We start from the raw sequence: 24,446 nt of genomic DNA on the forward strand, positions 1-24,446 counted from the left end.
AATTGGAGAGATTGGAGGTATTCTTTTACTATTCTTGAGCCACTTTTGTACTGTCAGTATTGTTATTTGACTTTGACATTGTCTCTACATAATTAGCAATCAGCAAGTTTATATTTTGACATTATGATGACTTCCAATAGCTTCCAGCAGTTTGTAATTACACAAGGGATTTTGCTATATGATTACTGCCCATTTCACATCTTTAGCTCCTTCACAGAATCTGCCCATCTGAAAATGTTCTGGTATTCACTCCCTTAGTTGTCATGCTGGGAATTGGCTCTTCCCTGAGACCGTTGAAAAACAGAAATTATTCACAGTGCCAGAAAAAATAATCTGGTATAAACAATAACAGAGCCTGATTATAGTGCTATCCAAGCATATGCATAACACAGGACTTAATTTTCACTTCTGATTAAATCTGATGTTTGGATTTGCAAGAATACTCTCAGTCAATGAAATGATGAAGAAATAGCAGCTCATACTCTTAGCTATATATGGTCTTTAAAGAAAAAATACTTTTATAAATAATATATCATCAGAATAAGTTGTCAGCTCCTTACTGTACCACAATTTTACCTTCAAGTATATATTTCATCGTATTAGAAAATGCAAAAAGATATGAAAATCCTTCACTTGCAACAAGGTGCTCATTTTTACACTTACAAAAGCAGTCTAACAAAATCTGAGGTCCAAATTAAATTTTCATTCTGACATCAATAGGTGATTAAGTATGTTATATAAAAAAGGATGTAATTTGCCATCCAGAAATGAAAGCTGTCAAAGAAAATTTATTTCCTTTCTGACATATACAAGTAAGTTATGCTGTAGCACAAATAACTATCTCTAATAACATTCTATTACAGGTGAATGTTAAAGACTTTTTTGAAGAGGAAACAGCCAAAAACATTTATCATAAACTTTCTTATTAATATTTTTTGAAGTCATGGCCAGATTTTCTGTTGTGCTGTGCTGTACTGCCACTACAGACACACTGGTAGGAAAGGTTTGCTCTGAGGTCTGCTGCTTTGTCACACACACTTCTCAATGACTGTGCTCCCATTTGACAAGACTCAAGATAAATTGCTTTTTCTTTCTCTAGAATACTTTACTTTTCATATTTTACAAATCTTCTTTACGAAGATATTTAATGAAAATCTAAGCTCTTCTATTTAGTTTAACTTCAAATTTACATGTCAGTATTTTCTATCTATTGGTTGTGAAAAGCACTGGCACTAATGACAGATTCATGTCCCAATATCACTAAGAAGACTCCTAAATTTGGTAGATTGATTTTCCATTTAGAGATGTCACTGCATGTTCTTTTCTATATCTTCCCCCAAAGGCTGCATTTGAGAATTTCAGCACTTACTCTGTGAGGACTGCTTCATTAAGACAAACAACTTTTAATTGCAATCTAAATGCTTTAATGTTATTGACTAGATCAGTTCTTATCCTTTCCAAAAGCTAGGGACTGTGTTCTGGATTCCTTTGGGTAGTTACACTGAGAGTTTTCTGTCTCAGGCCAGAAACCCTGGGGAGGAAAATTGGAAAAAGATAAAAAACATGGGTTGAAATAAGAACAGTCGAACAATTGAATTAAAAAAGTATAAAACAACAACAACAATGATAAAAAAGAAGAGTGAGAGGAATAAAATCCAAGAGAGAGAGGAATAAAACCATTGTGCAGGTGATGCACAATGTGGTTGCCCACCCACAGCTGAGTGCTGCCCAGCCCGTCCCTGAGCAGAGGTTGGCCCCACCCCTGACCAGCCTCCCCCAGTTTATACACTGGGCATGGCATTCTAAGGTGTGGGACATTCCTTTGGCCAGTTTGGGTCACCTGTCCTGGCCATGATCCCTCCAGCCTCTCGTGCACCTGCCCACTGGCAGAGCATGGGACACTGAGTGTCCTGAGCACTGCTCAGCAGCAACAAAACATTATACTCATATGAAATCCAAAACTCAGCACTGTACCAGCTGCTAAGGAGAACATTATCCCAGCCAAAACCAGGACACACCACCTTGTATACAATCAGGGCAACCTGAGTCACATCAGATCCCTAAAGAAGAGCAAATTCACAGCACAGATGCCTTCAGCAAAAAATCCAGCGTTTACATTCCTCTCACCAAGAATAGAATGCAGTTCCAGATGTTTTTATTTTAATTATTATATTGTGTACCTTCAAATATGAGGAGGAAGGAAACAAAATAAAAGGAAACACAGAAAAGTAAAAACTGAAATGCTTTGGTAAGGATTAATGACATTGCAGCTTTGAGTATTTTAAATTTCTCATTTGCTGCATCAATACAAGCAGAACCTCTTACTTTGATTCATTACTCCTCAATAAAATGAATCAGTACAGAAAAAAAAACTATTAAATATCTATTAAATAAGTCAGGACTTATCTATAATTGCAGTGATTCTGATTAATTGCTCAGAAAAGACAATAGCAACTGAAACTAGAATGCAGTTGTTAGGAACCAGCTGTGCATAAATAGCTTTGCTAGACTTCCCAGTGGTAAGGGAAAATGAATCAGTTATTGGGCTTTGGGATGATTGTGTGAAATAGCTCAAAAACTTCAGAATTGTGATGTTTGTATAATACTTCTATTTGTATAATACTCCCACTCTGGGCAAGTGTTAGAACCACCATAATTCAAGATGTTTTCGCAGGGAAAAACAATTACAGAAGCCCTGTAAGTATCTAAAGAGAAAATAAAATATGAACTTACTTCTGTTATACTGGATCCCTGTTTTTGCACACCTAGCTGGTGCATTTCCAAACACCATATGTTTCCATAGCAAGCAAAAATAAAATTGATATTTCTACATAAAGTCCTGCATTTGGGACAGAATAACCCTGTGCAACAGTGCAAGCTAGAATTCATGGTCTAGGGAGTAACTTTGCAGAAAGCACCTGGGGCCACCAGTAGGCAAGAAGATAAATATGACTGGGCAGGTATTTGCTTAAATCTCTAACATTTCAACCCTATTACTCCCAAGGCACTCTTCATATACCTCTGTATATTTCCTGTCTGTACCAATAGTTTCTACAAAGTGCACTGCCTCACAAGAGAATAGAAATAGTGGCTGATCATTCTCTCAGTATTCATTCTAACACTCAATATATTGAGACTATAAACATGTTTTGTTTATAATCTCAGAAGTTCACGTTCATTTTATAAGACCAAAATCAATATGTATTCTAAAAAACTTCATATGGCAACGCAGGGAATGTAAAGAGAAAACCCCACACCTCTGGACCACTGAGAAATTAGCAATTAAAGCTCCTTCCCAGCCCAAATCATTCTATGACTGATTTTCTTGCATTCAGGAGGGTTTTGTGTCCCGTATTGGTAAGGTCTCCAAGCATTAGCTGGTCAGCCAGAAGGGGTTAGGATCCAAGTCAGTTATAGTCCCACTGTGTGACAGATCCAGTGAGTTCCCTCACATCCAGAACATTCTACCACTTTATCTACTCTTGTAGCTGCCATTTCGCCAGGAGGAAAAGTTACAAATTAATAAACCAGCCTTTCAAAATTCATAAGGGAGCTGCAAATATGTTGAAAGCAGCTAAAGCACAGAACACAGTGAGAGTTTAACTGGAGAAAAATTATCTAAGAAAAGCTTTGATTGAGGGACGGGTAGGAAAGCAACCAGAACAGCTAGATTCTTCCTCTGGGCATTGCCTGCTCATGTGAGAATTTCTGTTGGCATCACTGGAGACCACTCTGTTCCTCATTTGCTCAGCTTGTTGCAGAGGCCAAAACAAGATAGAGAGTAATTCTTAGTTCCACTTTCCTTTTTCGACTGTACTTTCAGATTGCAGCAGGATATTGAGTTATTTGAAAGAAATCTGAATGCAAAATTTTTAATACCTTTTCTTAATTTTCAGGCTCTGTTTCTGTGAAGAGAAACCTTGGATCAGTGATATTTTGTTGCACTATTTAATATTTTCTGTAAAAACAATGGTAATCACCTCCCATTAGCACCAGCCAAATTTAGATTTCACTCTCTTAGCTTAGCTTTATGAGTTGCCATCCTGCATCCTTATGTCAAAAATGGATATTAAGCATAACTGTTCTTGACTCCATGCTTGTATAGTTCTAGCCAAGAGATAAGGGAGTTGAACTCCAAGGTTTCCCAGTTTCTTTAGAAGTGACTGTTTATGATGTGAAGCTTGTGTGGAACTGAAGAGGCCAAAGTTTCCCAAAATCAGTGGGAATCCAGTTCCTGGAAAGCATAACACTCATTTGAAGTCTGATTGAATACAAAATTAGAGGGATAAGGGAAAAATAAAAACAGACTGATTTCAAAGGCATTCAAGCTAAATAAAGCAATAAATAGCATATTTTTCTGTTGAAAGTTCTCCATGTGTAGATCTGGCTTACTTAGGAACAGAATGTATATAGTCACTTTATCTGCTTTTCTTTCTCTTCAAATACTTTAATGCTTTTTATCTTTAGGTTCCTCTTGTTTAACTTGGCTGTGTTTTTATCTAAGAATGTTGAGGGCTGAGAAATCAGATTAATCACCCAGTTCCTGCACAAAGACTAAACTGAATTGTTAAGTCTTTGGCAAGGATGCTCAGTGAGCATTATTCCAAGACCATTTTCAGGAGAAATGCATGTGAGTGTCTAACAGAGAGTTAGTTTTATCCACCAAGTACAGCCGTGTGCAGCTTCTGCAGTTCAAACACTGAATATTAATCTTGGAAACTATTTCAGGGGATTATAATTGCTTGTTCCAAAGCCTTGCTTTCCAAAAGCTCTTTTACACCTAAGAATGGGTTGTGGTTGAAGAAAATTACCTTGTCTTGTGAACAGACCTAAGAAATACTGTGCTTTCATGTAACAGGAAGATAACTACTACAGCCGTTAATGAAAATCTGTGTACCCAGCATCTCCCAGCCTGGATAAATAATTACAGTCCTTGGATAGTCCTTTCATCTTATGAAGCTCTGCAATTTGTGGCAAAACATTAGAGTTTGGTATCTCAAATAAAACCCTGGAGTTACTCTCACTGTTGCTGTAAAGATGTCTGAACATTGCTGCTTTCTTTCATGCTGAAGAGCCAGAGTGACGAAGGAATCAATGAAGAGCCCATTTTAATTGAGAATTACATGAGCATCACTTTTAAGGATGTTCAGGCCTCATCTACACTAAAGAAATCAGTGACTGAGTATTTGACCCTAGTCATCCCCACCACCTGCTGTCTCTTGACTGGTTCCATTTTTTATTTCTCCAGACAGGTCTGTGCAAGGCAAATCTGCAACTTTTTGAAGTCTGCACACAAATCCCTTAGCATCACTCAGTAATCTGAGTTCTTCACTCAATATTTTATTGATTTACATTATATATTTCTGTGTTAGACTGGTGTTTCTAGAACTTATTGCATGCTTCCAGTAACTGGATGACTCAGGGGATGCTTTTGTTTGACCAGATTCCAGAGCATTCTCTTATGGACATAGGGCATAATACATCAGCTTGTACTACCAGGTAAAAGAATTTGTTTTCTTTTAAAGTTTGGAAGAAAATGACCACTTTTTAAAAGCTAGAGGTGGAAGAGACAGATGTGAAAGGATATAAACAAAGGTTGTTTTAGTCCCTGAAGGTTTGAGGGTACATTCTTCCTTGACAAATCAAAGGCAATTTGTTCACTGTCAGGGAAATATACTTCATAGGGCATTGTCACTGCCTGTATGACACACATGCCCTGGCCTGTGCTCCAGCATATCATAAAAGATACATTTCTAAGAAAGAGCTGCTCTTTAATTCTTGTGAAAGATACTAGAACTCTGAAGAAATATCTTCTTTTGCTTTTTTTTCACTCTTCTATTATGTTTCCTGATCAGATGCATGAAAGCATGATTCTTTAAACCAAAATTTATTTGAAAATAGTGATACATTACAATTAAGAATAAAGAAATTTATTGTTTAATAAGATATAAGTGAATACAGAGGAAAAAGCCCAAGTAAACACACAAAAACCTCTGAAGTTTCTATGTGACATACAATTTAAATTTAGATCACATGAGTACCTTGATCATCCTACATATAACATATAGGCTTTAACAAAATCAGCTGGGTTGAAGACTTCTGCTGTGGTCCACAGAGGACATTCTGGTGATGCCTCCTGAGCTAATGTCATCTTCAGCCATATTTTACTCCACAAAATCCAGCCTACATCTGTAAAGGCCTTATACTAATGCCATCAAAACTGTAGTCAGGAAGCAAAACCTCATCTTTACCACACAACCCTTTTAAATTTACACCCAAAACACACAAATTGCTGAGATTGTGGTGGTGAGACTCCACCTCGATCTTATTACTTACTCAATTTATCACTTACTGCTGCCCCCTCTGAGCCAGTTAGTACCAACCCTGACAGAATCCACAGCTCTCCCAAATTCAGCCTCTAGCCACACAAAACGGTGATTTCTTCAGCATCCAAATGCTTCAGTGAGATGTTGGCAGGAATGGCAGCCAAAAAACTCCATAACAAAACTGTACAGTCAATTACATTGTAATTGTGCAGGGAAACAGCTGCAGCACTCTCTAAGATTTAACTGTGAGTTCCTTTAGTGCTTCATACTAAGATAAGCCAACATTAGTGTTTTTCTCTGGGGACTTTTAGAAACTCCAGCAAGGGATCTGACACACAAACCCCTTAATTCTCTAACCTTGACAGCTCACCAAGGTAAAATCTCAAGTTCTCTTTGGAAAAGAAGACTTGATGGCAGATGAATTATCACTACTGCTTTGGGAAAATGCTTTTCTTTCCCTAAAGTACTGAGTTTGCTAAACTTGTTACAAACCCCAGTTTTTCAATGGAAACAGGGAGGATAGATAGCCAAAGGACCCAAGGCTGAGAGAATAATATTTATATTTTTATTGGCAGAGTATTTATATTGGCAGCATTAGGATGGGTCAATTTTGTGTCAGTTACTGCATTTGTGAAGGCAGGAAAGCAATAAGAAAGGGAACTTCCATTCCTTCATTTTCTTTTTGAAAATTATGGGATAATAATTTTCACCTAAATGCTTTGAAGTGAAGCATCATATCTGTTGAAAACTTGGTATAAGAAGAATATGTAAATTTGCTAAATAGTTAATTGTTTACTTATATTGCTGGTTTTGCTACTTTTTTCTAATGTAAGTATTTGTGTTTTGTTCCTGTGAAAAGAATATCTGTAAACTGAACACTTTGACATTCTATCTTCTGATGCAATAAAAAATTTTACAGGGATCCACCTTTTCCTTCCTCAATCACTTGAAAATTCATATTGCTTGATTACTTCAAACTCATTGAGCTACTTGGGAAATTAAATATCCCTGGAGTACTGCTGCAATATTAATAAGAATAAAAATACCATTTCTGTACCCTTAAAATCTATTTAGAGTCTTTATGCTTTCAGCAGAGATGGCAGGCTATTTATTGGCAAACACATATGAGAAAGACTAAGGTTTCCAGATTCCTGAATACCACAGGAGAAGGGAGTATGTGTCATCCTCTGCACACTGGATGACAGAGACTTCCAAGCACACTGGCAACAGTGCATCTGTTGCCCCAGTTCCTGTCATCAGATCACAGAAAACCCAATCTAGAAGGGACCTCAGCAGGGAGTGAGCTCCTTCTTTTGCTTTGCCTGCATGGTTGGCTTCTGCTTTAGTTATTAAACTGCCTTTGTTTAAATAACCCATGAGTTTTCTCAATTTTACTCTTCTGATTTTCTCCCCCATACCACTGGGGGAGAGTGAACAAGCAGTTGTGTGGTGCTTACTGGTCAGGTGGGGTGAAACCACAATAAGTGTGTTTACTACAGCTGAAAGGTGCACCAGAAAAGCAAGACCCAAACCAATCCCAAACCAACACAGCCTTCAGTATTTACTTGTTTAACCATCACCTGTGCAGTGTGATTTGCACATCATACCTGGAAAGATCAGCCTGAAAAGTGCTCCTCTTGCCAGGCTACTTTTGCCAGGGTTTAGTACAGAACAAAGGATTTTTTCACAGCCAGGAAGACATAACCTTAATTTACGATGATTATTTCTCCTCATTTAAGTGCTATTATGCTACTTGCCTTTAATGTGATTTGACTAAAATATTTTTATTGAGAATAGGGCCATATGCAGTGAAAGAAAGGATTTTTTCAGTGTCTATAAAAGCTTTATCCTTTATTTCTGGAATTTGACTGATTTTGAATGAAATAACTAGAGGTTTCAGAATTGGAAATAATGATGAAGTGTCTTAACACAAGTGCAACCTTTCAGATTGTCATAACTCTAACAGTTCTCTCTTGCAAAACTTTACATCCAATTTTCAGAATCTTTATGTAAAATTGAGGATTTTTCCCTCAGACCAAAACTCTGAAATGTAGCTTTGAATCATGCTTACTTCTCCAGGCAGACCCTTAGATCACACAATGCACTGGAAGGAATTCCTAAAAACAAGTTCATAATTTCAGCTTAAGGGCCTTTTCTGGGTCTCAGAGAAACAGAGTATCAAGACCAAAAAATTGCCACTGTTCGTTACCTTCCAGAAATTATATGCATTTCTTTTTAGCCTGCATAACACATCTAGTTGTCCCTTGTCACCTTTACAATAATTGTAAGCAACACAGGTAGTGAAAAAAATTATTTTGTTCTTGGATGGCCTGAGTTGTCTGGAAATGTCTGTCTCTTCCCATCAATGATGAAGGAACCCAAGGCTGGGCTGCTGACACAGGTAACAGAGTTAAATACCTGAGGTTATGTGGAATGAGTCAGGAACTCACAGCACAAGCACACTGCAGAAATGGCTATTTCTGGTTTCTTTCTGTGTGCTATTAATAAGTCTGAAACAAATGCTTGAACTAATTTTATTAATAATGTGTCAAACCTTTTTTACATGATATTACACTTTCAGCTTAATGTCTTAATGTCAAAAGCCATGTAACCCAGTCAGGTCCTTTTGTGAACTGTAACAGGGTTGCTAATAAAGCCCTTAAGGTCAGCTATTTAGAACAATCTCTAACTTAAACAACTGCATTACCCTGATGCTCAAACATTATTGTCTTTTATGCAGAGTAAAACATGTTCTCTTCATCCACCTAAAAAACCTAACATGTCAAACCTTGTACTTGACCAACACAGCATAGACATTTTGCACTTTTTAGACCTTCAGCAATTTCTACTTTCTGAAGATCTGCATTGGTCTTTCTCTCCCACAGATGCTAAAGACCCTCACATTTATCCAACACTACTCAGGAATAAAGCACACTCAAATAATAAAAGCCATGATTTGATGTAATAAAGAACATGGCAGATGATATTCAGCTCTTAGATTTCTTTCTTCTCTTATTCCTATGTATTCACCTTGGCTTTTCCCTGTTCCCCAAAACATTCTGCAAAATCTTTCCTTGTCAAGTCCTTGCCAGTTTGCAAGTGCCCACCAGCAAGTGAGACTATTCTCTCCATAATAAAAAAGTTTTCAATTTCTTGAAATCTTTTCCTAAAATGTCTTATTTTTGTAAAATATCTCAAGAATCAACATATTTCAACCCTGAAGAATACGATCCTATTATTTATAGAATAAAGCCAACTGTCTGTGCTAAGAGGACTTGTTGATAGTTTTGTATAAACATTTTCCTTCCTCTTTGAAAAATATCCTAGAAGTTCAAATGCCAGCACTCAAAATTGAACCTTATATGACTTTCAAAATCCAAGTTCCACTTTGTCAAACCGCTGCCATATTAAACATCTCACCTAATTTTTCTACATTAGTTTCTGGAGCTGGAAAGTTGAGAAAGTAATATTCTCTACTCAACTGACTATATATATAGATCTGATCTCTTTAGAGGCACAAAAGTGAGTTTACATAATGAGCATTTGTTTTCTCATAACTTTTTGTTTGACAATGGGTGCACGTATTGATGGAGGCAATGGATGAAGACACTGTTTGCTATTTCAATCTTGATAGCTAAGGCTTACACTAATCAAAAAAGGGGTAAGGAAGGAAGTGAAGATTTCTCTGAGGACATCAGGAAGAAAAAAGAGAAGATAGATTAAAAGAATGGACAGGACAAAAGCCAAATTTTGCTTAATTGTTCAATAAACCCTCCATGGAGAGAGTCAGACAGTGGAAAAAATTGCACTGCAGCAGGCTGCAGCAGCTTCAGTGTCAGCCCACTCAAATGTGCCTCAGTCAAGAAGTCACTTTCATTTTAAGCCAGTTAAATCTAGCACAGGCATGGATTAGTTAGTTCTTGGACAGAAGGACAGACACTTTGGGACGTGGTCCTAAATCTACCCCAGGTTTGTAGAGAAGCTTGTAGGTGAATTAGCAGGGACTCCTTCAAACCAACTTCTGCTGCTGCCAGTCTCAACAGAAGATTAGGGATTTGCACTACAGTTTATCCTGTTTGAGGCAGATATCCCAGCATCATTTCTTATAATGGAGATGCAGAAAAGGAATTGAAATGAGAGATTTCCATTGTACTTCATTAACAGAAAGTTTCCTCTTTGAGTTAATTACTTCAATCAAGTGTTTGAAATGAAATAAAAAGATGCTGATCTTAGTTCATGAATAGTTTAACTAGAACTGTGATGAGAGGATTGTAACCTATGTGTAGCATATAGCATTTAAAGGTTAGTGGTGCCTTCTGAGACATCATTAATTAATTACTGCTGAAATTAATTTCCTTTTACGTGGGCCCAGAGCCTCCAGAATTCAAAGTCTCTTTTGACACACAGAAACTGCAGTTGATGCAGTAAATTGCCTAACTTGCTTCTACATTTTCAATGCCTAGTGAAGTCATTCTTCTAAATGAAGCACAGTTTCCTTACCCAGCCACAGAAGCAGAGAGAGATGTCTCTGGAATGAACTTAGATGTCTTATCTTGAACAGACAGGATCTCCCTCTGTGCATACCTCTGTCTGTTGACTGTAAAAGGAATTTGTTCACATACTCTAGGAAAATGTTTCACCACAACTAAATGCTGTATTAAGCAGATGTGTTCCCTGTGATTTAAGAACATTTTTTTCCTAGCAGCAATAAGGACACCTTTCACAGGGACACCTACACTTCATTTAGTCCTGCTTGAGTAATTGATTTTCTTATAAGCAGGTGACCTGAATGAGGGAAGGCTCTTGCTATTTGCCACCTGGACTTTCGTGAAGCTTTTGACACCATTTCCCACAGCATTCCTCCTGGAGAAACTGGAAGGCCTGAAGGGAATACCCTTCATGGCTTAAAAAACTGTTCTGATGACTGGGCCCAAAGAATGGTGGTGAATTGAATTGCATCCAGTTGGTTGCTGGTCACTAGTGGTGACCCCAGTGCTCAGTGTTGGGGACAGCCCTGTTTAATATGTTTATCAATGATTTGGATGAGGGTACCCTCATTACAAGAAGGACACTGAGGGGCTGGAGTGTGTCCAGAGAAGGGCAGTGGAGCAGGAGAAGGGTCTGGAGCACAAGTCCTGTGAGGAGCAGCTGAGGGGGCTGAGGGTGTTTAGCCTGGAGACATGAGGTTGTGGTGAGGTGGGGTCAGTCTCTACTCCCAAGTGATAGAATGAGAGGGAATGACCTCAAGTTGCACTGGGGAGGTTTAGATTAGATGTTGGGAAAAATTTCTTCACCAAAAGGGTAGTCAAGAACTGGAACAGGATGCCCAGGGAAATGGTTGAGCCACCATCCCTGGAAGCATTTAAAAGACATCTATGTATGACACTGAGGGACATGGTTTAGTGGTGGACTCAGCAGAGCTGGGTTATCATTGGAATTAAAGTTGTTTTCCAACTGAAAGGATTCTGTAACCAAGTAGAAGAAGACTTTGTATGTGTAGCAGATAATCTACTCATCTAATTCATACTATTTAACAATCTGTGGGCTTCTTATCTATAAACACAGAGACTTCTACATGATTTACAAAGCAAGCATACGACCTGGTTTAGAGTACCTGACTCTTGCCTGGAAAAATGTTTATCAAATTTTTTGAGTATTATAGCTGAGAGTCTGCAGAAATGGATCTTCTGGAGACGTGGACCCAAACGTGTATATATCACTCCTCTCACTTATGCAATTCATAGACTAAACATATCTTCCTTTGGTGTCAAAAATGTCCAAATATTATCAGAGTCTGGTTTTTGTGAGGTTTTGTTATTTTTTACATGGAGACTTCTGAGTGCACCTTTGCAGCCTTCTGACAAATATTCATATACACAGTGACTTGCTACACATGGCTGCTCTGCTTCTGCTTATGTTTCAGGTGTGGGTTAATTTTAAACACAGAACAATTCTTAATATGTTGTTTTTCCAAAGTCATTCCTACTTAGAGTCAGTAATTCATAGTTTTGCATCTGAAAGACTTCTAATGAGAAATTCGTTATAATTAAATATTAAAACATTACTAATAACATAGCAACTTTTCATTTCAGTAGTTTAAAATTATTTTCTCTAGGAATTGCCAAAATAGTTTTGAGAAGCAATAATTCCTGATTTCTATCATGCCTATACTGGCTTTTGTAATAATATGATATGGATGATATTAGCTACAAGAATCTAACTGGCAAACATGTTAAAGTCCAAGTGGATTTAGAAGTCACTGCAGACAAGCAAAATCCTTTATTTCATTTAAATGAAGTGTTTAGATACTGACATGAAATAACAGATTTGAAATGATTAAGCATGTTTTCATTGAAAATTTCACTGAATTTTTGACATTATTTTGAAACATTTTCATTTCACTGAGGCTGTATTTTTGCATAGAAAACTAGGAAGAACTGATGATTCTTTTTAAAAAGTCCTCTTTTGAGCAGAAGCAAACAGATGGTTTTTATTATCAAAACCAAACAATTTTTTTTTCATTCTGCAGCATCACTTTCCTAGAAAACATGAATTGATCCCTGAGATCTGAATATCATATCATGGTATTTAATATTTAATTGAGTTTGAAGCTGATTTCCCTGACACATTTTCCCTGAAATTCTTTCTAATAAGGCCTGCACTCTTGTTAATTCTTTAAATACATCAAATTATTAAACCCACTTCCTTTTTCACTCTGCCCTTTGCTAGTACATATTCCACTGCTGCTCACAACTCAGGAAAACTGGTCCTGCCCCTGGGAAGAGAGAGCATCTAGAGGTCCAACTAGAGGTATTTGAGAGAGTTTTAGTAGTTAAGCAGCTGCATGCCTAGTAAACGGGGAGAGAAATCAAAACTTAGGTTTGTTTTAATCATACCTTTTAAAAAGTTAATTCAGGACCAGGAAAACATCAGAAAACTTAGTTCTGGCTTCTTTAGATAGGTCTCAACATGACACATAACACTGGATGGTGGCTAGATAAACTACACATTTACTTTAGGTTTTTAAAGATAAAAGCAGAACAGAGCTTATTAAATCTTTCCAGACTGCTAACTTGAAATGTGGAGAATTTGACCTATTCATATCCTATTTACAGTACAAGGTATTCCAAATTTACCAGAGATTGTGTATTTGTTGAGGGAGAGAAAGATGATCAGCATAGTCTAAGGATGGAAAAGATAAAAAAAAGAAAAAAGCAAACCACATCCAAACCATCCAGTGTTCATTCATTTGAGAAGTGAGAGAGAAAAGCTCAACAGTTATACACTTGAAAATTCCTATTTCTTCTCTGTTGCTATGAGAATGTCTAATAACAAAGCAAAATGAGACAGTACTACCAATAATTATAACCTCATTCTGTTCTCGTATTTGAGCTTCTACAGCTATAGCTTAAATGAAATGGGACATTTAGCATGAGGCAAAAATTAAACAGTGATATAAATGACTAGTGTAAGTATTTAAATTGCACTAAGGTGAAACCAGATGATATTGATTCAGCCTATTAATCTCCTCTTCTTTATTTCCCATGTAAGAGAAAATTAGCAAGCATTGTAGTAAGCAATTTTTCACATTTTTGCAGTTATGTGCTTAACACCTAAATAAAGCTAAAACAAAGTTAAATGAACAGTGAGAGAGACTGGGATCTTGTTGTGATACCTCTGTTAAAAACTCTGGATGTATATGAAAGAAAACACACATTTTTCAATGAGTGGAAAAGATGACTATCTACTAATCAATAAAGAGAGCTACTATTCTCTTCTACTTAACTGTATTGCTGCACCAGAGGTTTGCAATTAACTTGAACCCAGATTTGCTTGTGAACCACATACAGGCTTTGGGATTTGCCTTCTACATCCTTATGTGGAGCTGAAGTTAATTCAGATAACATTTTCATTTGGTTTAGAAACCAGGGAAGCTTATTTCTCACTGCTCATTGTGTGCTTAGAATCTACCAAATGAACTTTTGGCAGCCTTCATAAAACCAAACTCTCCCTTACTCGAGACAATATTAAACAGCAATGTCATTGGACAACAAAATGTCTGTGCCCAGTGCAGGGTGCCTGTGTGACCTCTGGAAACCTCTCTTGTTTGTTGCTGGTTGCTGCTCAGGCAACAGTAAGTATCAGAAACAGGCACCACAAGCTTCAGCAACATCTTTGCTTACAGCCAAACAGCACCAGTGATGCAAAAAAAAAAAAAAAAAATTGCACCTTGGATGATCTGTCCCATGTGCTATGCTAAAAAGCCCCACATACTTGGGCAGATACTCTCCTGGTTCTGCCCCATAACTCTCAACAGATATTATCCAGTCTTTCCAGACATTGTCCTGCAAGCTAAGTTTGAGACTATAAATCTTTTAACCTCATTAGTCATTAACAAAGAAGATTGATGATTTTACCAGATAAGTGTCTCTGTTGATAATACACAGTAGGTTACCTCTGACTGACTCCATGGGCTGAGAATCAATATCACTGAGATGCCTTTTGACAGCACATGAATGAGAATCCCAGTATTATGGCAAGTGTGAAAGGAATGGAAATGCAGAGATGAGAAACTTTCACTGTGGAGAACCTCAAATCCAACTGGCATAAAGTTCTTGGTTTGTGGAAGGCCCACTTCAGCAGCAAAGTTAAGAACATTAAGAGCTCTGAAGACAAACACTCTTTCTCAATTTCCACAAACAGAGGGTGATACCAGGGGTTTGCAGACCACTACAGAAAGCTCATGCTTAACCACATGAATTTCAAGAGACTTTCTCTGTTCATTACAAGGCATTTCTAGATCTACATCATGTCATTTTGGAAAGTCCTCAAAAACTCTGAGCTTGGTAACTTTCTTTACTCGTGTTTGGCAATTTGAATTTCTTTACACAATCAAAATTTTTCACCATCCACTTGTTTGCTTCTACAGGTACCCTCAGTCTGCTGTTCCACACCATTCTGTGTCTTGAGATTAAACCAAGATATATTATCCAAAGCCTACATCACCTCTTTATGAGACTTAGATCTAATATGTTTCATGTTTGCTTGCTTAAAATGACAAAAGGAGTTACTGTGAATAATTTTTAGTATTATTTTCAACTTGAAAGGAAAAAAGTAATACTTAACTTCAGAGCACCTAATAATAAAAAACAATGTAAAAGGAAACACTTGTCATTATTCTGCCACTTACAGCTGCAATTTTTGGACGGAGACTGGAAATTCTGGACAGCCAGACCTGATTTCTTACTTGTGGAGCTCTGACCTCAGCTTCAATATGGTGTTGCTAATAGCATGAATAAAGGTTGAGATGTTAGGGATGGGTTTTAAGGTAAGAGGGGAAGTCAATCCATTCTTATCTGTTTTGCTGCTTTGTTTTGGGGCAGAGGGGAGCATTTAAAGAAACAGCAATAATCATTGTTAACTTTGGAGGAGTACCATCTGAAAATAATTTATAAAAGCAGTGAATACATTGCCTAAAATACTGTACTGACAAGAGCTCCTGGCTGGCTTCCAGTGCCCAAGCTGAAAGAATCCTAGAGGATTCTGACCCTGGAGGCTGCTGGATTCAGCTAGAGGTTGTCTCCTTAACATCCTTAACACCAGAAATAGAAACAAGCAATTGTTATGCCTCAGGTAAGTTTCTTGATCTTAGAGCTGCACCTACCAGAATACTGGAGTAATAATCAGAAATAAAATAACTGAACAGTTACAGAGGCTACTGCTCATTTCAGCAACCAGTAAGGAATACATTTTGGAACACATTTAGTAAACCTTGATTTCACAAATGGTAGGGACAGTGGGAAATATTTATAGAAATGAAAAATGTGTGTAAAATATAAAATATCCACTGATTTGGAATTGTTTCACTAAATCAGTACGGCCTAATGTTTTCTATTATGAGGAATAAATTATATAATCAGCTATATTACTGCAACTTAATTAGGCACAGCAATCAGATGCAACTATAAAAAACATTTCACTCTACATATGCCTATCACTGTCTCTATCTCAAATTAAGAAAATTCAAGCTTTGTGTTCAGGTTTAAAAACATACAAACAAACAATAAGAGATCAGAATTTAATTCAATGCATGAATCCTTGAGAAAACAGAAGTCCAAGCTTCAGTTTCTTAAATGATTGTAAGACAGGATTGGCATTTTAAGAAATAATAAATACTGGTTGTTAAATCCAGCAAAGTATGATTTGAAAATAATTTATGAAGGCAGTGAATATGTTGCCTGAAACATTACTCTATAAAATATAAAATGATGCAATACGCTTCCCAAAGGAAAAAATGCTTATTAGAAGACTTATGAAGTCAGAGTCCAATTGAGGTTTTCTTCCATCAGTACTTCAGTAGTTCCCTACCTCCATGGCAGCTTCTTAGGATGACTAAATCGTATTTCAAATTAGCAAAAGAATCATTAAATGTTTGCTTATTATTTCTACAACCCTTTCTTACATACTTAATAACACATTTACTATCATATTTTGCAGAATAGAGATTCAGTAGAGATAGACAGACTAGCTCAATTTAACACAGAGGTTTCTTAAGCATTTGCTCTAGCAAATATGAACAAATACTATACACTTACATTTGCCTTGCCTATAAACTTCCATAGTTCAGCTTGGAATGTACTGTTTCCTAATAAGATAATACAGCATATTCTGACATGATGATGTGCAGGGTTTAGGTGAAGGTTTGGAAGTATCATGGAAACTGTTTTCCCAACTCATTTTTGTATCTTGCTTCTTTTGCTTTTGATTGCACAAAAGAACTGGAGTACTTTTAAAAAGATATGCAGACATCCTCTGGTTCCAACTGAATGTACACATTGGTGAAGCAAATGTATTAATTTTTAACTGCCATGGACACCAATACCCAGGTAATTCCATTTTAAATGCTTTGTGAAAGAGAATCTGAATGTCAACATTTCTGGGAGTCTTGCATGGCTATTAGTAGACTTCTGTTTATTAAACTTTTTGTTTTTTGAAGAAACCTCTCTACAGAAGTGCCTCTAGGATGTTTAAACACTAGCTGCCTTTTTCTGTCAGACATGGTTCAAGTTAATTTAAAGTATGCTTTATATTTTTCTCATCCTATTATGGAAGGGCACTTCAGAGCACAACTACTGAAATTACATCTATTCAGGTATAAGAGAAAAAAGTTCACAGAATCTATGCTAGAAGAGAACATTTTAAATTCTGATACTATCAAACTGTAACAACTGTTCAAATTCATCTAATTAAACCTATAAAAAGAGCAGAAAACTAGTAGAACAAAAAAAAAAGATAAGCAGAAATTTGTCTCAGTTAAAAGGATGTATTTCAGGCTCTTATCTATCACATTACTACTACTGAATACGCTTAAATATTCTCCAGCACACTCACCTCTTTCTGACGGTACTTAATTGCCAGTTTCAATCTTGCAAGATCATTACCACTTTGTTCTTCTATCAAGCTATTATCATCTCTGTAATTAAGAATAATTTCCAATTCCCTGGAACTCCGTGTCTGATCCAGGAGATCTTTTGCAAATTGCTTGCATTGCCGCGACAGTTCCTCATACTCCGACTTAAACTCGTTTTCGACTTTGCTCAGCTCCTGCAGCTCCCAGCTCAGCTGAAAAGCGGTAAGGAAAGGATCCTCACTGGACAAAGCAATGAGGGATGGGCTGGCCAGAGCCTTGTAGATATTGAGTCTGGACCGAGAGTGGCGGAGGCTGTCCACGTCCGAGCTGGAGACGCACTCGACGCAGTTGCAGCGCACCTCGTGTGGCCGCGGCACGGACACCCCCTTCTGCACCAGCAGCTTTATGATCTCGTAGTTGTTGGTGTGGGCAGCCAGAATGATAGGCGTGATGTCCGGCGTAAACTCTGAAAACTGCTTGTCCAGAAGCACTGGTGGCACCTGTGAAAGAAGGTAAAAATCCTTACAGGCATTCTCGTTGAACAAGACTTACAGAAAATTTAGCTACAAATGGTTTGCCATTTACCATCCACTTACTGATGGATCTTCATTTCTGTCCAGAGTTGAAGGAAACTCTTTAAATATAACAATTCAATTAGCTAAGATAGTATCTTTCCAGTTAATTGCTATAAACAGGGTGTGATTTCTCATAGAACTTGTTTACATGCAAACAACCCATGGACAATGATTTATTAGAGCAAACCATTAGATAAACAAAGACAAGTTAGACACAAATGTTCCTCCCAAGTCCCTTGAAGTGAGCAAGATGGAAATTTTTTCTTGCCTCTCACTGGTTTATCTCAGCTTCATAGGGAAGAAAGAATCAAGGTGGGCATAACTGTGAATCTGTGAAGGAAGCAATGACCAGGACACAGGCAAGTTAGATTTAGAAAATAAAGTGGTCAAGTAAATGAGAAGAAAATATGTGTTTTCTTAAAGGGAGTGATGAAATTAAGGGTGTGTAGAGAAACAAAGATAATTGCTGCAAGGTGCTTAATGTCTTAAGGCCCAGTTCTACATTCACCTGTACAAAGAAAAGTATTCTATTTATAAGAAACAAGGGAGTTAGTATAAGAAAGGTCCCCAGAGACCATTTTAAAAGCCTCTTTTGAATGTATTTCTGTTTTGTCAGTCTTTATCAGAACCTTGTAAGGTTTTTCATTTTAAGCTGGTTTCTTTATTTTGCACTACCAGGCTCTAAAGCCTTTCCCAGGTCAAGAGAATTTGTTTGAATAGTATGATTAAGAATGTAAGTGTAATCAGTCAATGTCAATCAAAAAAATCATATTGGCATCATCACTTGCAGACTGCCTTTGGTCCACAGCTCAATAACCAAGTACAAAATTCAATCCACAGAGCACCACAGAGAGGTGCTCTGAGTGAAGCTCTTTCAGGAGGAAGAAAAAAGGAAAACATTTGAATCAAAGTTATCTGAAGGCTAGAGAAATAGATGGCCATCACAGGGAGGAAAAAAATTTTGATGCAAGTCTCACAGCAGCCTCACTGCCAGGTGGAAAAAACACAAGCAGAGTGGGGGTGGAAAGTCAAGACTGGAGATCTGGCATTCAGGACATCACACATCCCTATGGAAGCAAAACCTGCCTGGCCATAGTGTATCGCTGACCTTAAGTAGCTGTGCCAGATTCTGAGGAGGTATGTGGAGTCACCAGGCAGAAATCCCTTTCCTCCCCTCTCATGCACTCAGACATGCAGGACTGGCCTGGCCCTGAGTCAGGCTGGCACTGAGTTTGTTTTACACACTGAGCTGGCACTCCCAGCCTCACAGTCCCGTGCAGAGGGTGCAGCTGTCCTCACAGGGGGATGTTCACAACCAGCGGTTCTGAGCCAAGCAGCTTCTGTGCAACTTCCCTTCTGCTTTCTTTATTCTGAGGTACAAACATAATGGAGTAGCATGTGCAGAGAAACATGGTTAAATATTACTCACGAAGTAAGGAGCCCAGCTGAGAATATACTAATGAGAATATATGGATGGATGAGAATATATGGATGGATGAGAATATATGGATGGAGGGAACACTTGGGAACAAGAACAAACAGCAGCTCTGTGTGCTGTGCCTGGTCTCAGGCCAAAAACCACAACTCTGGACATATAGCTTCCCAGAGGACTCTGTGGCTCTGCCCACACTGCTGTGTCAGGTCTCTTTCAGGGTACATCTGTCACCTCCTGGCTGGACACTGCACAGAGCCCACCTGGGGATACCCAGGTGCCCAGACCTGTCATTATTCCTGTCCAGTGTGAACTGGGCTTGAATCCATATATGTTTTCTCTCCTGTCTTTGGTATCAGTGGGAAAAGTGAGACTTGTTTCCAACCCCAATTCCCACAGGTTATTGCACTCTTAGATTTGTCTTTTCTTTTACTTGCATATTATATAGTGGAAAAAAAGAACACTCTGTGCATACACACACATTTTTCATGCCCTCTAAATTGCAGCTGTGGCCAGTGCTTTTGAGACTAGAATGGCACAAAAATAGTGGTAGAGATTCAAACTTTGCACTAGTAGAAATGAGGTTTTGGGCTATCACAGAACTGAAAAAGGTTTACAGAAAGGCATGTGCTGGGTTCTGACAGTGTCTGCTATAAGCAGTGAAATTCCCCCTTGGCCTCAGGTTTCAGAAAGGAAAGGAGAAAGCTGCAAGGGCAGAAAACTCAAGGTCAAAAAGCTGTAATTTCAAACTCACTAACTGCTCAAAGTATAACTCTGTCACTTCACGTTGCTAGTTTTGTACTTTCTGACAGTACTAAAGTAACAAGCCCTGCCAGAACTGAAGGCTATCTTAAATATATCATCAGCTGCAAGTTCTGAAAAATTAAGACTCCGCTTCAAAAGACATAGCATTCCAGTGACTGACTTGTACATGGGGTCCACTTCCTTACAAGCTGCTTGATTTTCCTCATTGCTTATCAAAACCTTTCATCTTAAGCTAATTCAGATTCAAGGCTAGTGCACGCATTTTGTAATTCATCACATTGGATTTTACCCAAATATGGAAGTATTTATTAAATCTTTTCAGCCTTAACTTACAGAAAAATTTAAACTTAAAGGGCAAACCTGAAGACTCCAACTACATCATGACTTTAACCCCTGATCCTTTACCTCCTATTTTAAGATTTTGTACTAATTTAAACGAAAGAGAGAATATCAAAGTAATAAGGTCAAATTATTCCCTCATCTGAAGCAAAATAAAGTACTTCTCTTTGAAGTACTGAGTGCTCTCATGGCATTCAGAAAATTTCAACATCTTACAGTTGACCTGGGGTAGTTGCTCTTAAGTTATCAGACTTACAATGAATTTTATTTTGAAACTACTAAAAATAATTCTCTTTAAAGAGAACCAAACTAAATAACCAGCACACACTGATATCAGCCACACATTTGAAAGCCTTGACAGAACACTCAGAGAAAATATTCGAGTCTTCCTTAAATGATGGAGGATGGAAAGATACTAGGTCTAGCAGTCACTGACTGTATCTGACTTCCCAAGGCTCAGCAGTAATATAATTTTATTATACATTTTGGAGTTAGAGTGCCAAGTTTGAGGCTGCTTAAACTTGGGAAAGTCAAATAATTTTTGCCTTCTTACATTTTACGAAGAATTTCTACTTCAACACTATTTACAGGGCTGAACATGAAATGTACATTTGTTATGAATGTCTATGTGATTAGTGGACAAAAGAAAACAAAACACAAAATAAAGGATAGCTCAAAGTCTGAACACATCAGTGCTCAAGGGCAAGAAGCTTTATTGTTGCATTTCTTTTCTCTGTACTCAGTCTAAGTGGGAATGAGTTAGTCTGGTTTGGATATCTAACAATTCTTTTAGATATCAAGTGGAATAGTCCTCTTCAATGTGTTTATATTCTGTGTATGGTCTGTGTGAAGACAAGCTCCTTTGCTGTGACAGGAAGAGAAATTTAGGTTAAATGAATACCAGTGAAGTCTGAGATGTTTTCCTGTCCCCATGACATCAAAGGAGAGACTGATTGTTGATGATCTCTTACACATCCAGGAAACAGAAAAATATAAGTCAGTTTGGAAAAGGAAGAATGTAAACCCCATATGTGTCCTTTTCTCCATCTAGATTTCTCATAATAGCTCTCATTACTGCAACAAGTCAACAGAGAGACTGAAAACTGCAGAGTCCATTTACTTGTTGTTTAAGTGCAAGAGGTCAGAATCTATGGAAATCTATTTCCTTTGGCAAACAGAAAGGTTCTCTGGCTTTTGTCCCTGTTTATTTATTTGCAATTATTTTGTCTTTTGTTTGTAAACAAAAGCAAATTCCACTTGGCTTTGGGCAGTTAGGGGAATAAATTTCTGAGTCATGTCCATCATGACAGTGTGATTGGAGGAAAAAACCTAAAGCAAAGGCAAAAAGGGAATATATGACAGATAAGATGAATACATATGTCGTGTAGTACCAAGTTATATAAAGAAGTTTTTCTGAAAAAAGTGTGTCATCAAAGTCTCAGCTGCTTTATCACTATTTTTCTGTAGCTACCATCAGTCAAACACCTTGAAAATGCCTAACTTCATATTTGTACAGCCCACAGCACACGGATTATCCCTATGCACACACAGTTCCATGCTTTACATTCTGGCATGCTGAGTTCTTCTCTTCTTTGGTTTGCTATTATTGTAATAATTATTGTATCACCTGAAATACATCCTCATTAGCACAATAGATTTCTCCTGGGTAGGGTTAAAAAAAATTCCTCCTATCACAACTCCTTTACCATGAGCTAAGACACCAATAAACATCCAGATATATTGAATAACTTGGACATATCATCTCAAGGTAACTTCAAATCAGTTATCACAGTCCTGAGACTCATGCTGAAACCATCCTCACAAGACCAAACACACGGCAGGGGTCTTAGGCACCCTAAGCTGACTAATAGCAGTCTGAGGACTAAATGTTAATGTTTCAGTAATATTGTAACTTCTTAAGAATGCATACTTTCATGAGATTTAATTACATATTGAGTCCTTTAACATTTTCATACCTACATCAGTGCTAGCAAGGTGTTTAATGCTTGTCTTCCAGATTTCTTTTCTCTGAAGTCTAATGTAATTCCAGTTATGAATTAAAGCCAGCTATGTATAGCAAAAAATATAATTAATTAAAAATGAATAATAATTAAAAATCAAAGGGGTTTTTTTGTGTGGACATTTTTACCAAAGTACTCCAGATCACTTTTTTTGTTGTTTATCTTGAAAAGTTCCTTTATTTCAATATTTCCCTATAATCTAACAATAAGAGGACCAATCCAAATTTTTTTTCCAGATTCAATTATTGTGATTACACTATATGATTTTGACAATTCTAACTATTAATTTTTTAAAAATATCCCGAATATTTTCTGGTGAAAATATTATATTTCATGCCATTCAAGAAAGATGTCTAGCAGAGAGGAGCTCTGACAAACAAATATATATCCAATTTATATAGCAGAAATTGGGTAAGGTAAACACTCTCCTTTCCATATAACTCAATATAATTTATTCTTCAGACACAAGCCATGTGCTAACTAGCTCAAAACTTGATTACTGTGCTATGTCATGCTGGTACTGACCCACAGCTAGCCATGGCTTGGGTCTCCTAACCTTCACTGCTGGGATACAAGCCAGTTATTTCTCAAAAGTACCTCATTCATCAATGTGGCCAGTTCTCCAGGATGTGTGAAAAGAGAGTATGAACAGTCAATGCTGAATGTCTTACCTTAGGAGCTTGCTTTTAGTCTGTCTCCTAATGGTAAGGGGGGAAAGGCCACATTATTGCCTCTGTTGTAAACCCTTCTCAATGTACATCACATGTCATAATGCATTTCCAAGACTCAGGCCTAAATGCCCTCATTTGGTGGTAATTTGAACCATGGTTAGCAAAGGATATCCCCTGCCTACTTAGAATAATGTTTTATGTAATAACATGTCCATTTATTTTGCTGAAAATATACTTTCAGCTTTGCTGGGACATGACTGGAACAGGGATGTTTCTAGTAATACAGAAACCCTGTCACATTTAAGGAGGCTTCAGTGCTTGCCTTTTGACAAGTCTGTGAATTTTGAAAAGTTAAATTTACAAGTTTGAGTTATTTTCACCCATTTTTTTCCAAGCACAAGCTGAGTTTTCAAAACCTCGGATGTGTTTTGTTTTTTTTTTTTTTTAATCAGCTACACTTAACCTACCCCAAGAAGTCTAATAACAAGCTTTCTAATGCTTGTTCATGCTTATCTTCTTACAGAACCAATTTGTGTGTCATAAAAGTCCCATCATGGACTGATCACTTCCAGTCTCCATGACAGCCACATTGCACAAAAAGCATTAATGTAACACATTAAGTAAAAGAATTTGACCAATCTGTTCCTTAAGATCTGCAGTGTTGGGTGGATATGTCACACTATTTCCTCCCTATGTTCCTGATACATCATAAGCTTTACCTTTGTGCAGTTCAAGCCCACAAATTCCTGTTCTACGAAATGTGAATATAGAGAATACTTTATTTCTTTGCTTATTTTCTGTTTTCTAATTTTTCATTCAGGTTTTCCTTATGGGGGCTGGAACAAGATAGCCTTTAAGGTCTCTTCCAGCCCAGGCCATTCTGTGATTCTACAATTCTATGGTCTGT

At 37.4% G+C, this 24,446-nt stretch overlaps 1 protein-coding gene across 1 annotated transcript in view; it reads right to left on the reverse strand.

Moving 5' to 3' along the window:
* Positions 1 to 24,446, reverse strand: part of TRPC4 (transient receptor potential cation channel subfamily C member 4) — a 130,511-nt gene that overhangs the window by 43,193 nt on the left and 62,872 nt on the right. Inside the window, exon 3 of the mRNA XM_056488019.1 lies at positions 17,718 to 18,236. Coding sequence (XP_056343994.1) covers positions 17,718 to 18,236 — 519 coding nt within the window. The remainder of the gene's footprint in view (positions 1 to 17,717; positions 18,237 to 24,446) is intronic.

This window comes from Oenanthe melanoleuca, chromosome 1 (assembly GCF_029582105.1).
Source record: "Oenanthe melanoleuca isolate GR-GAL-2019-014 chromosome 1, OMel1.0, whole genome shotgun sequence".
Lineage (NCBI taxonomy): Eukaryota > Metazoa > Chordata > Aves > Passeriformes > Muscicapidae > Oenanthe > Oenanthe melanoleuca.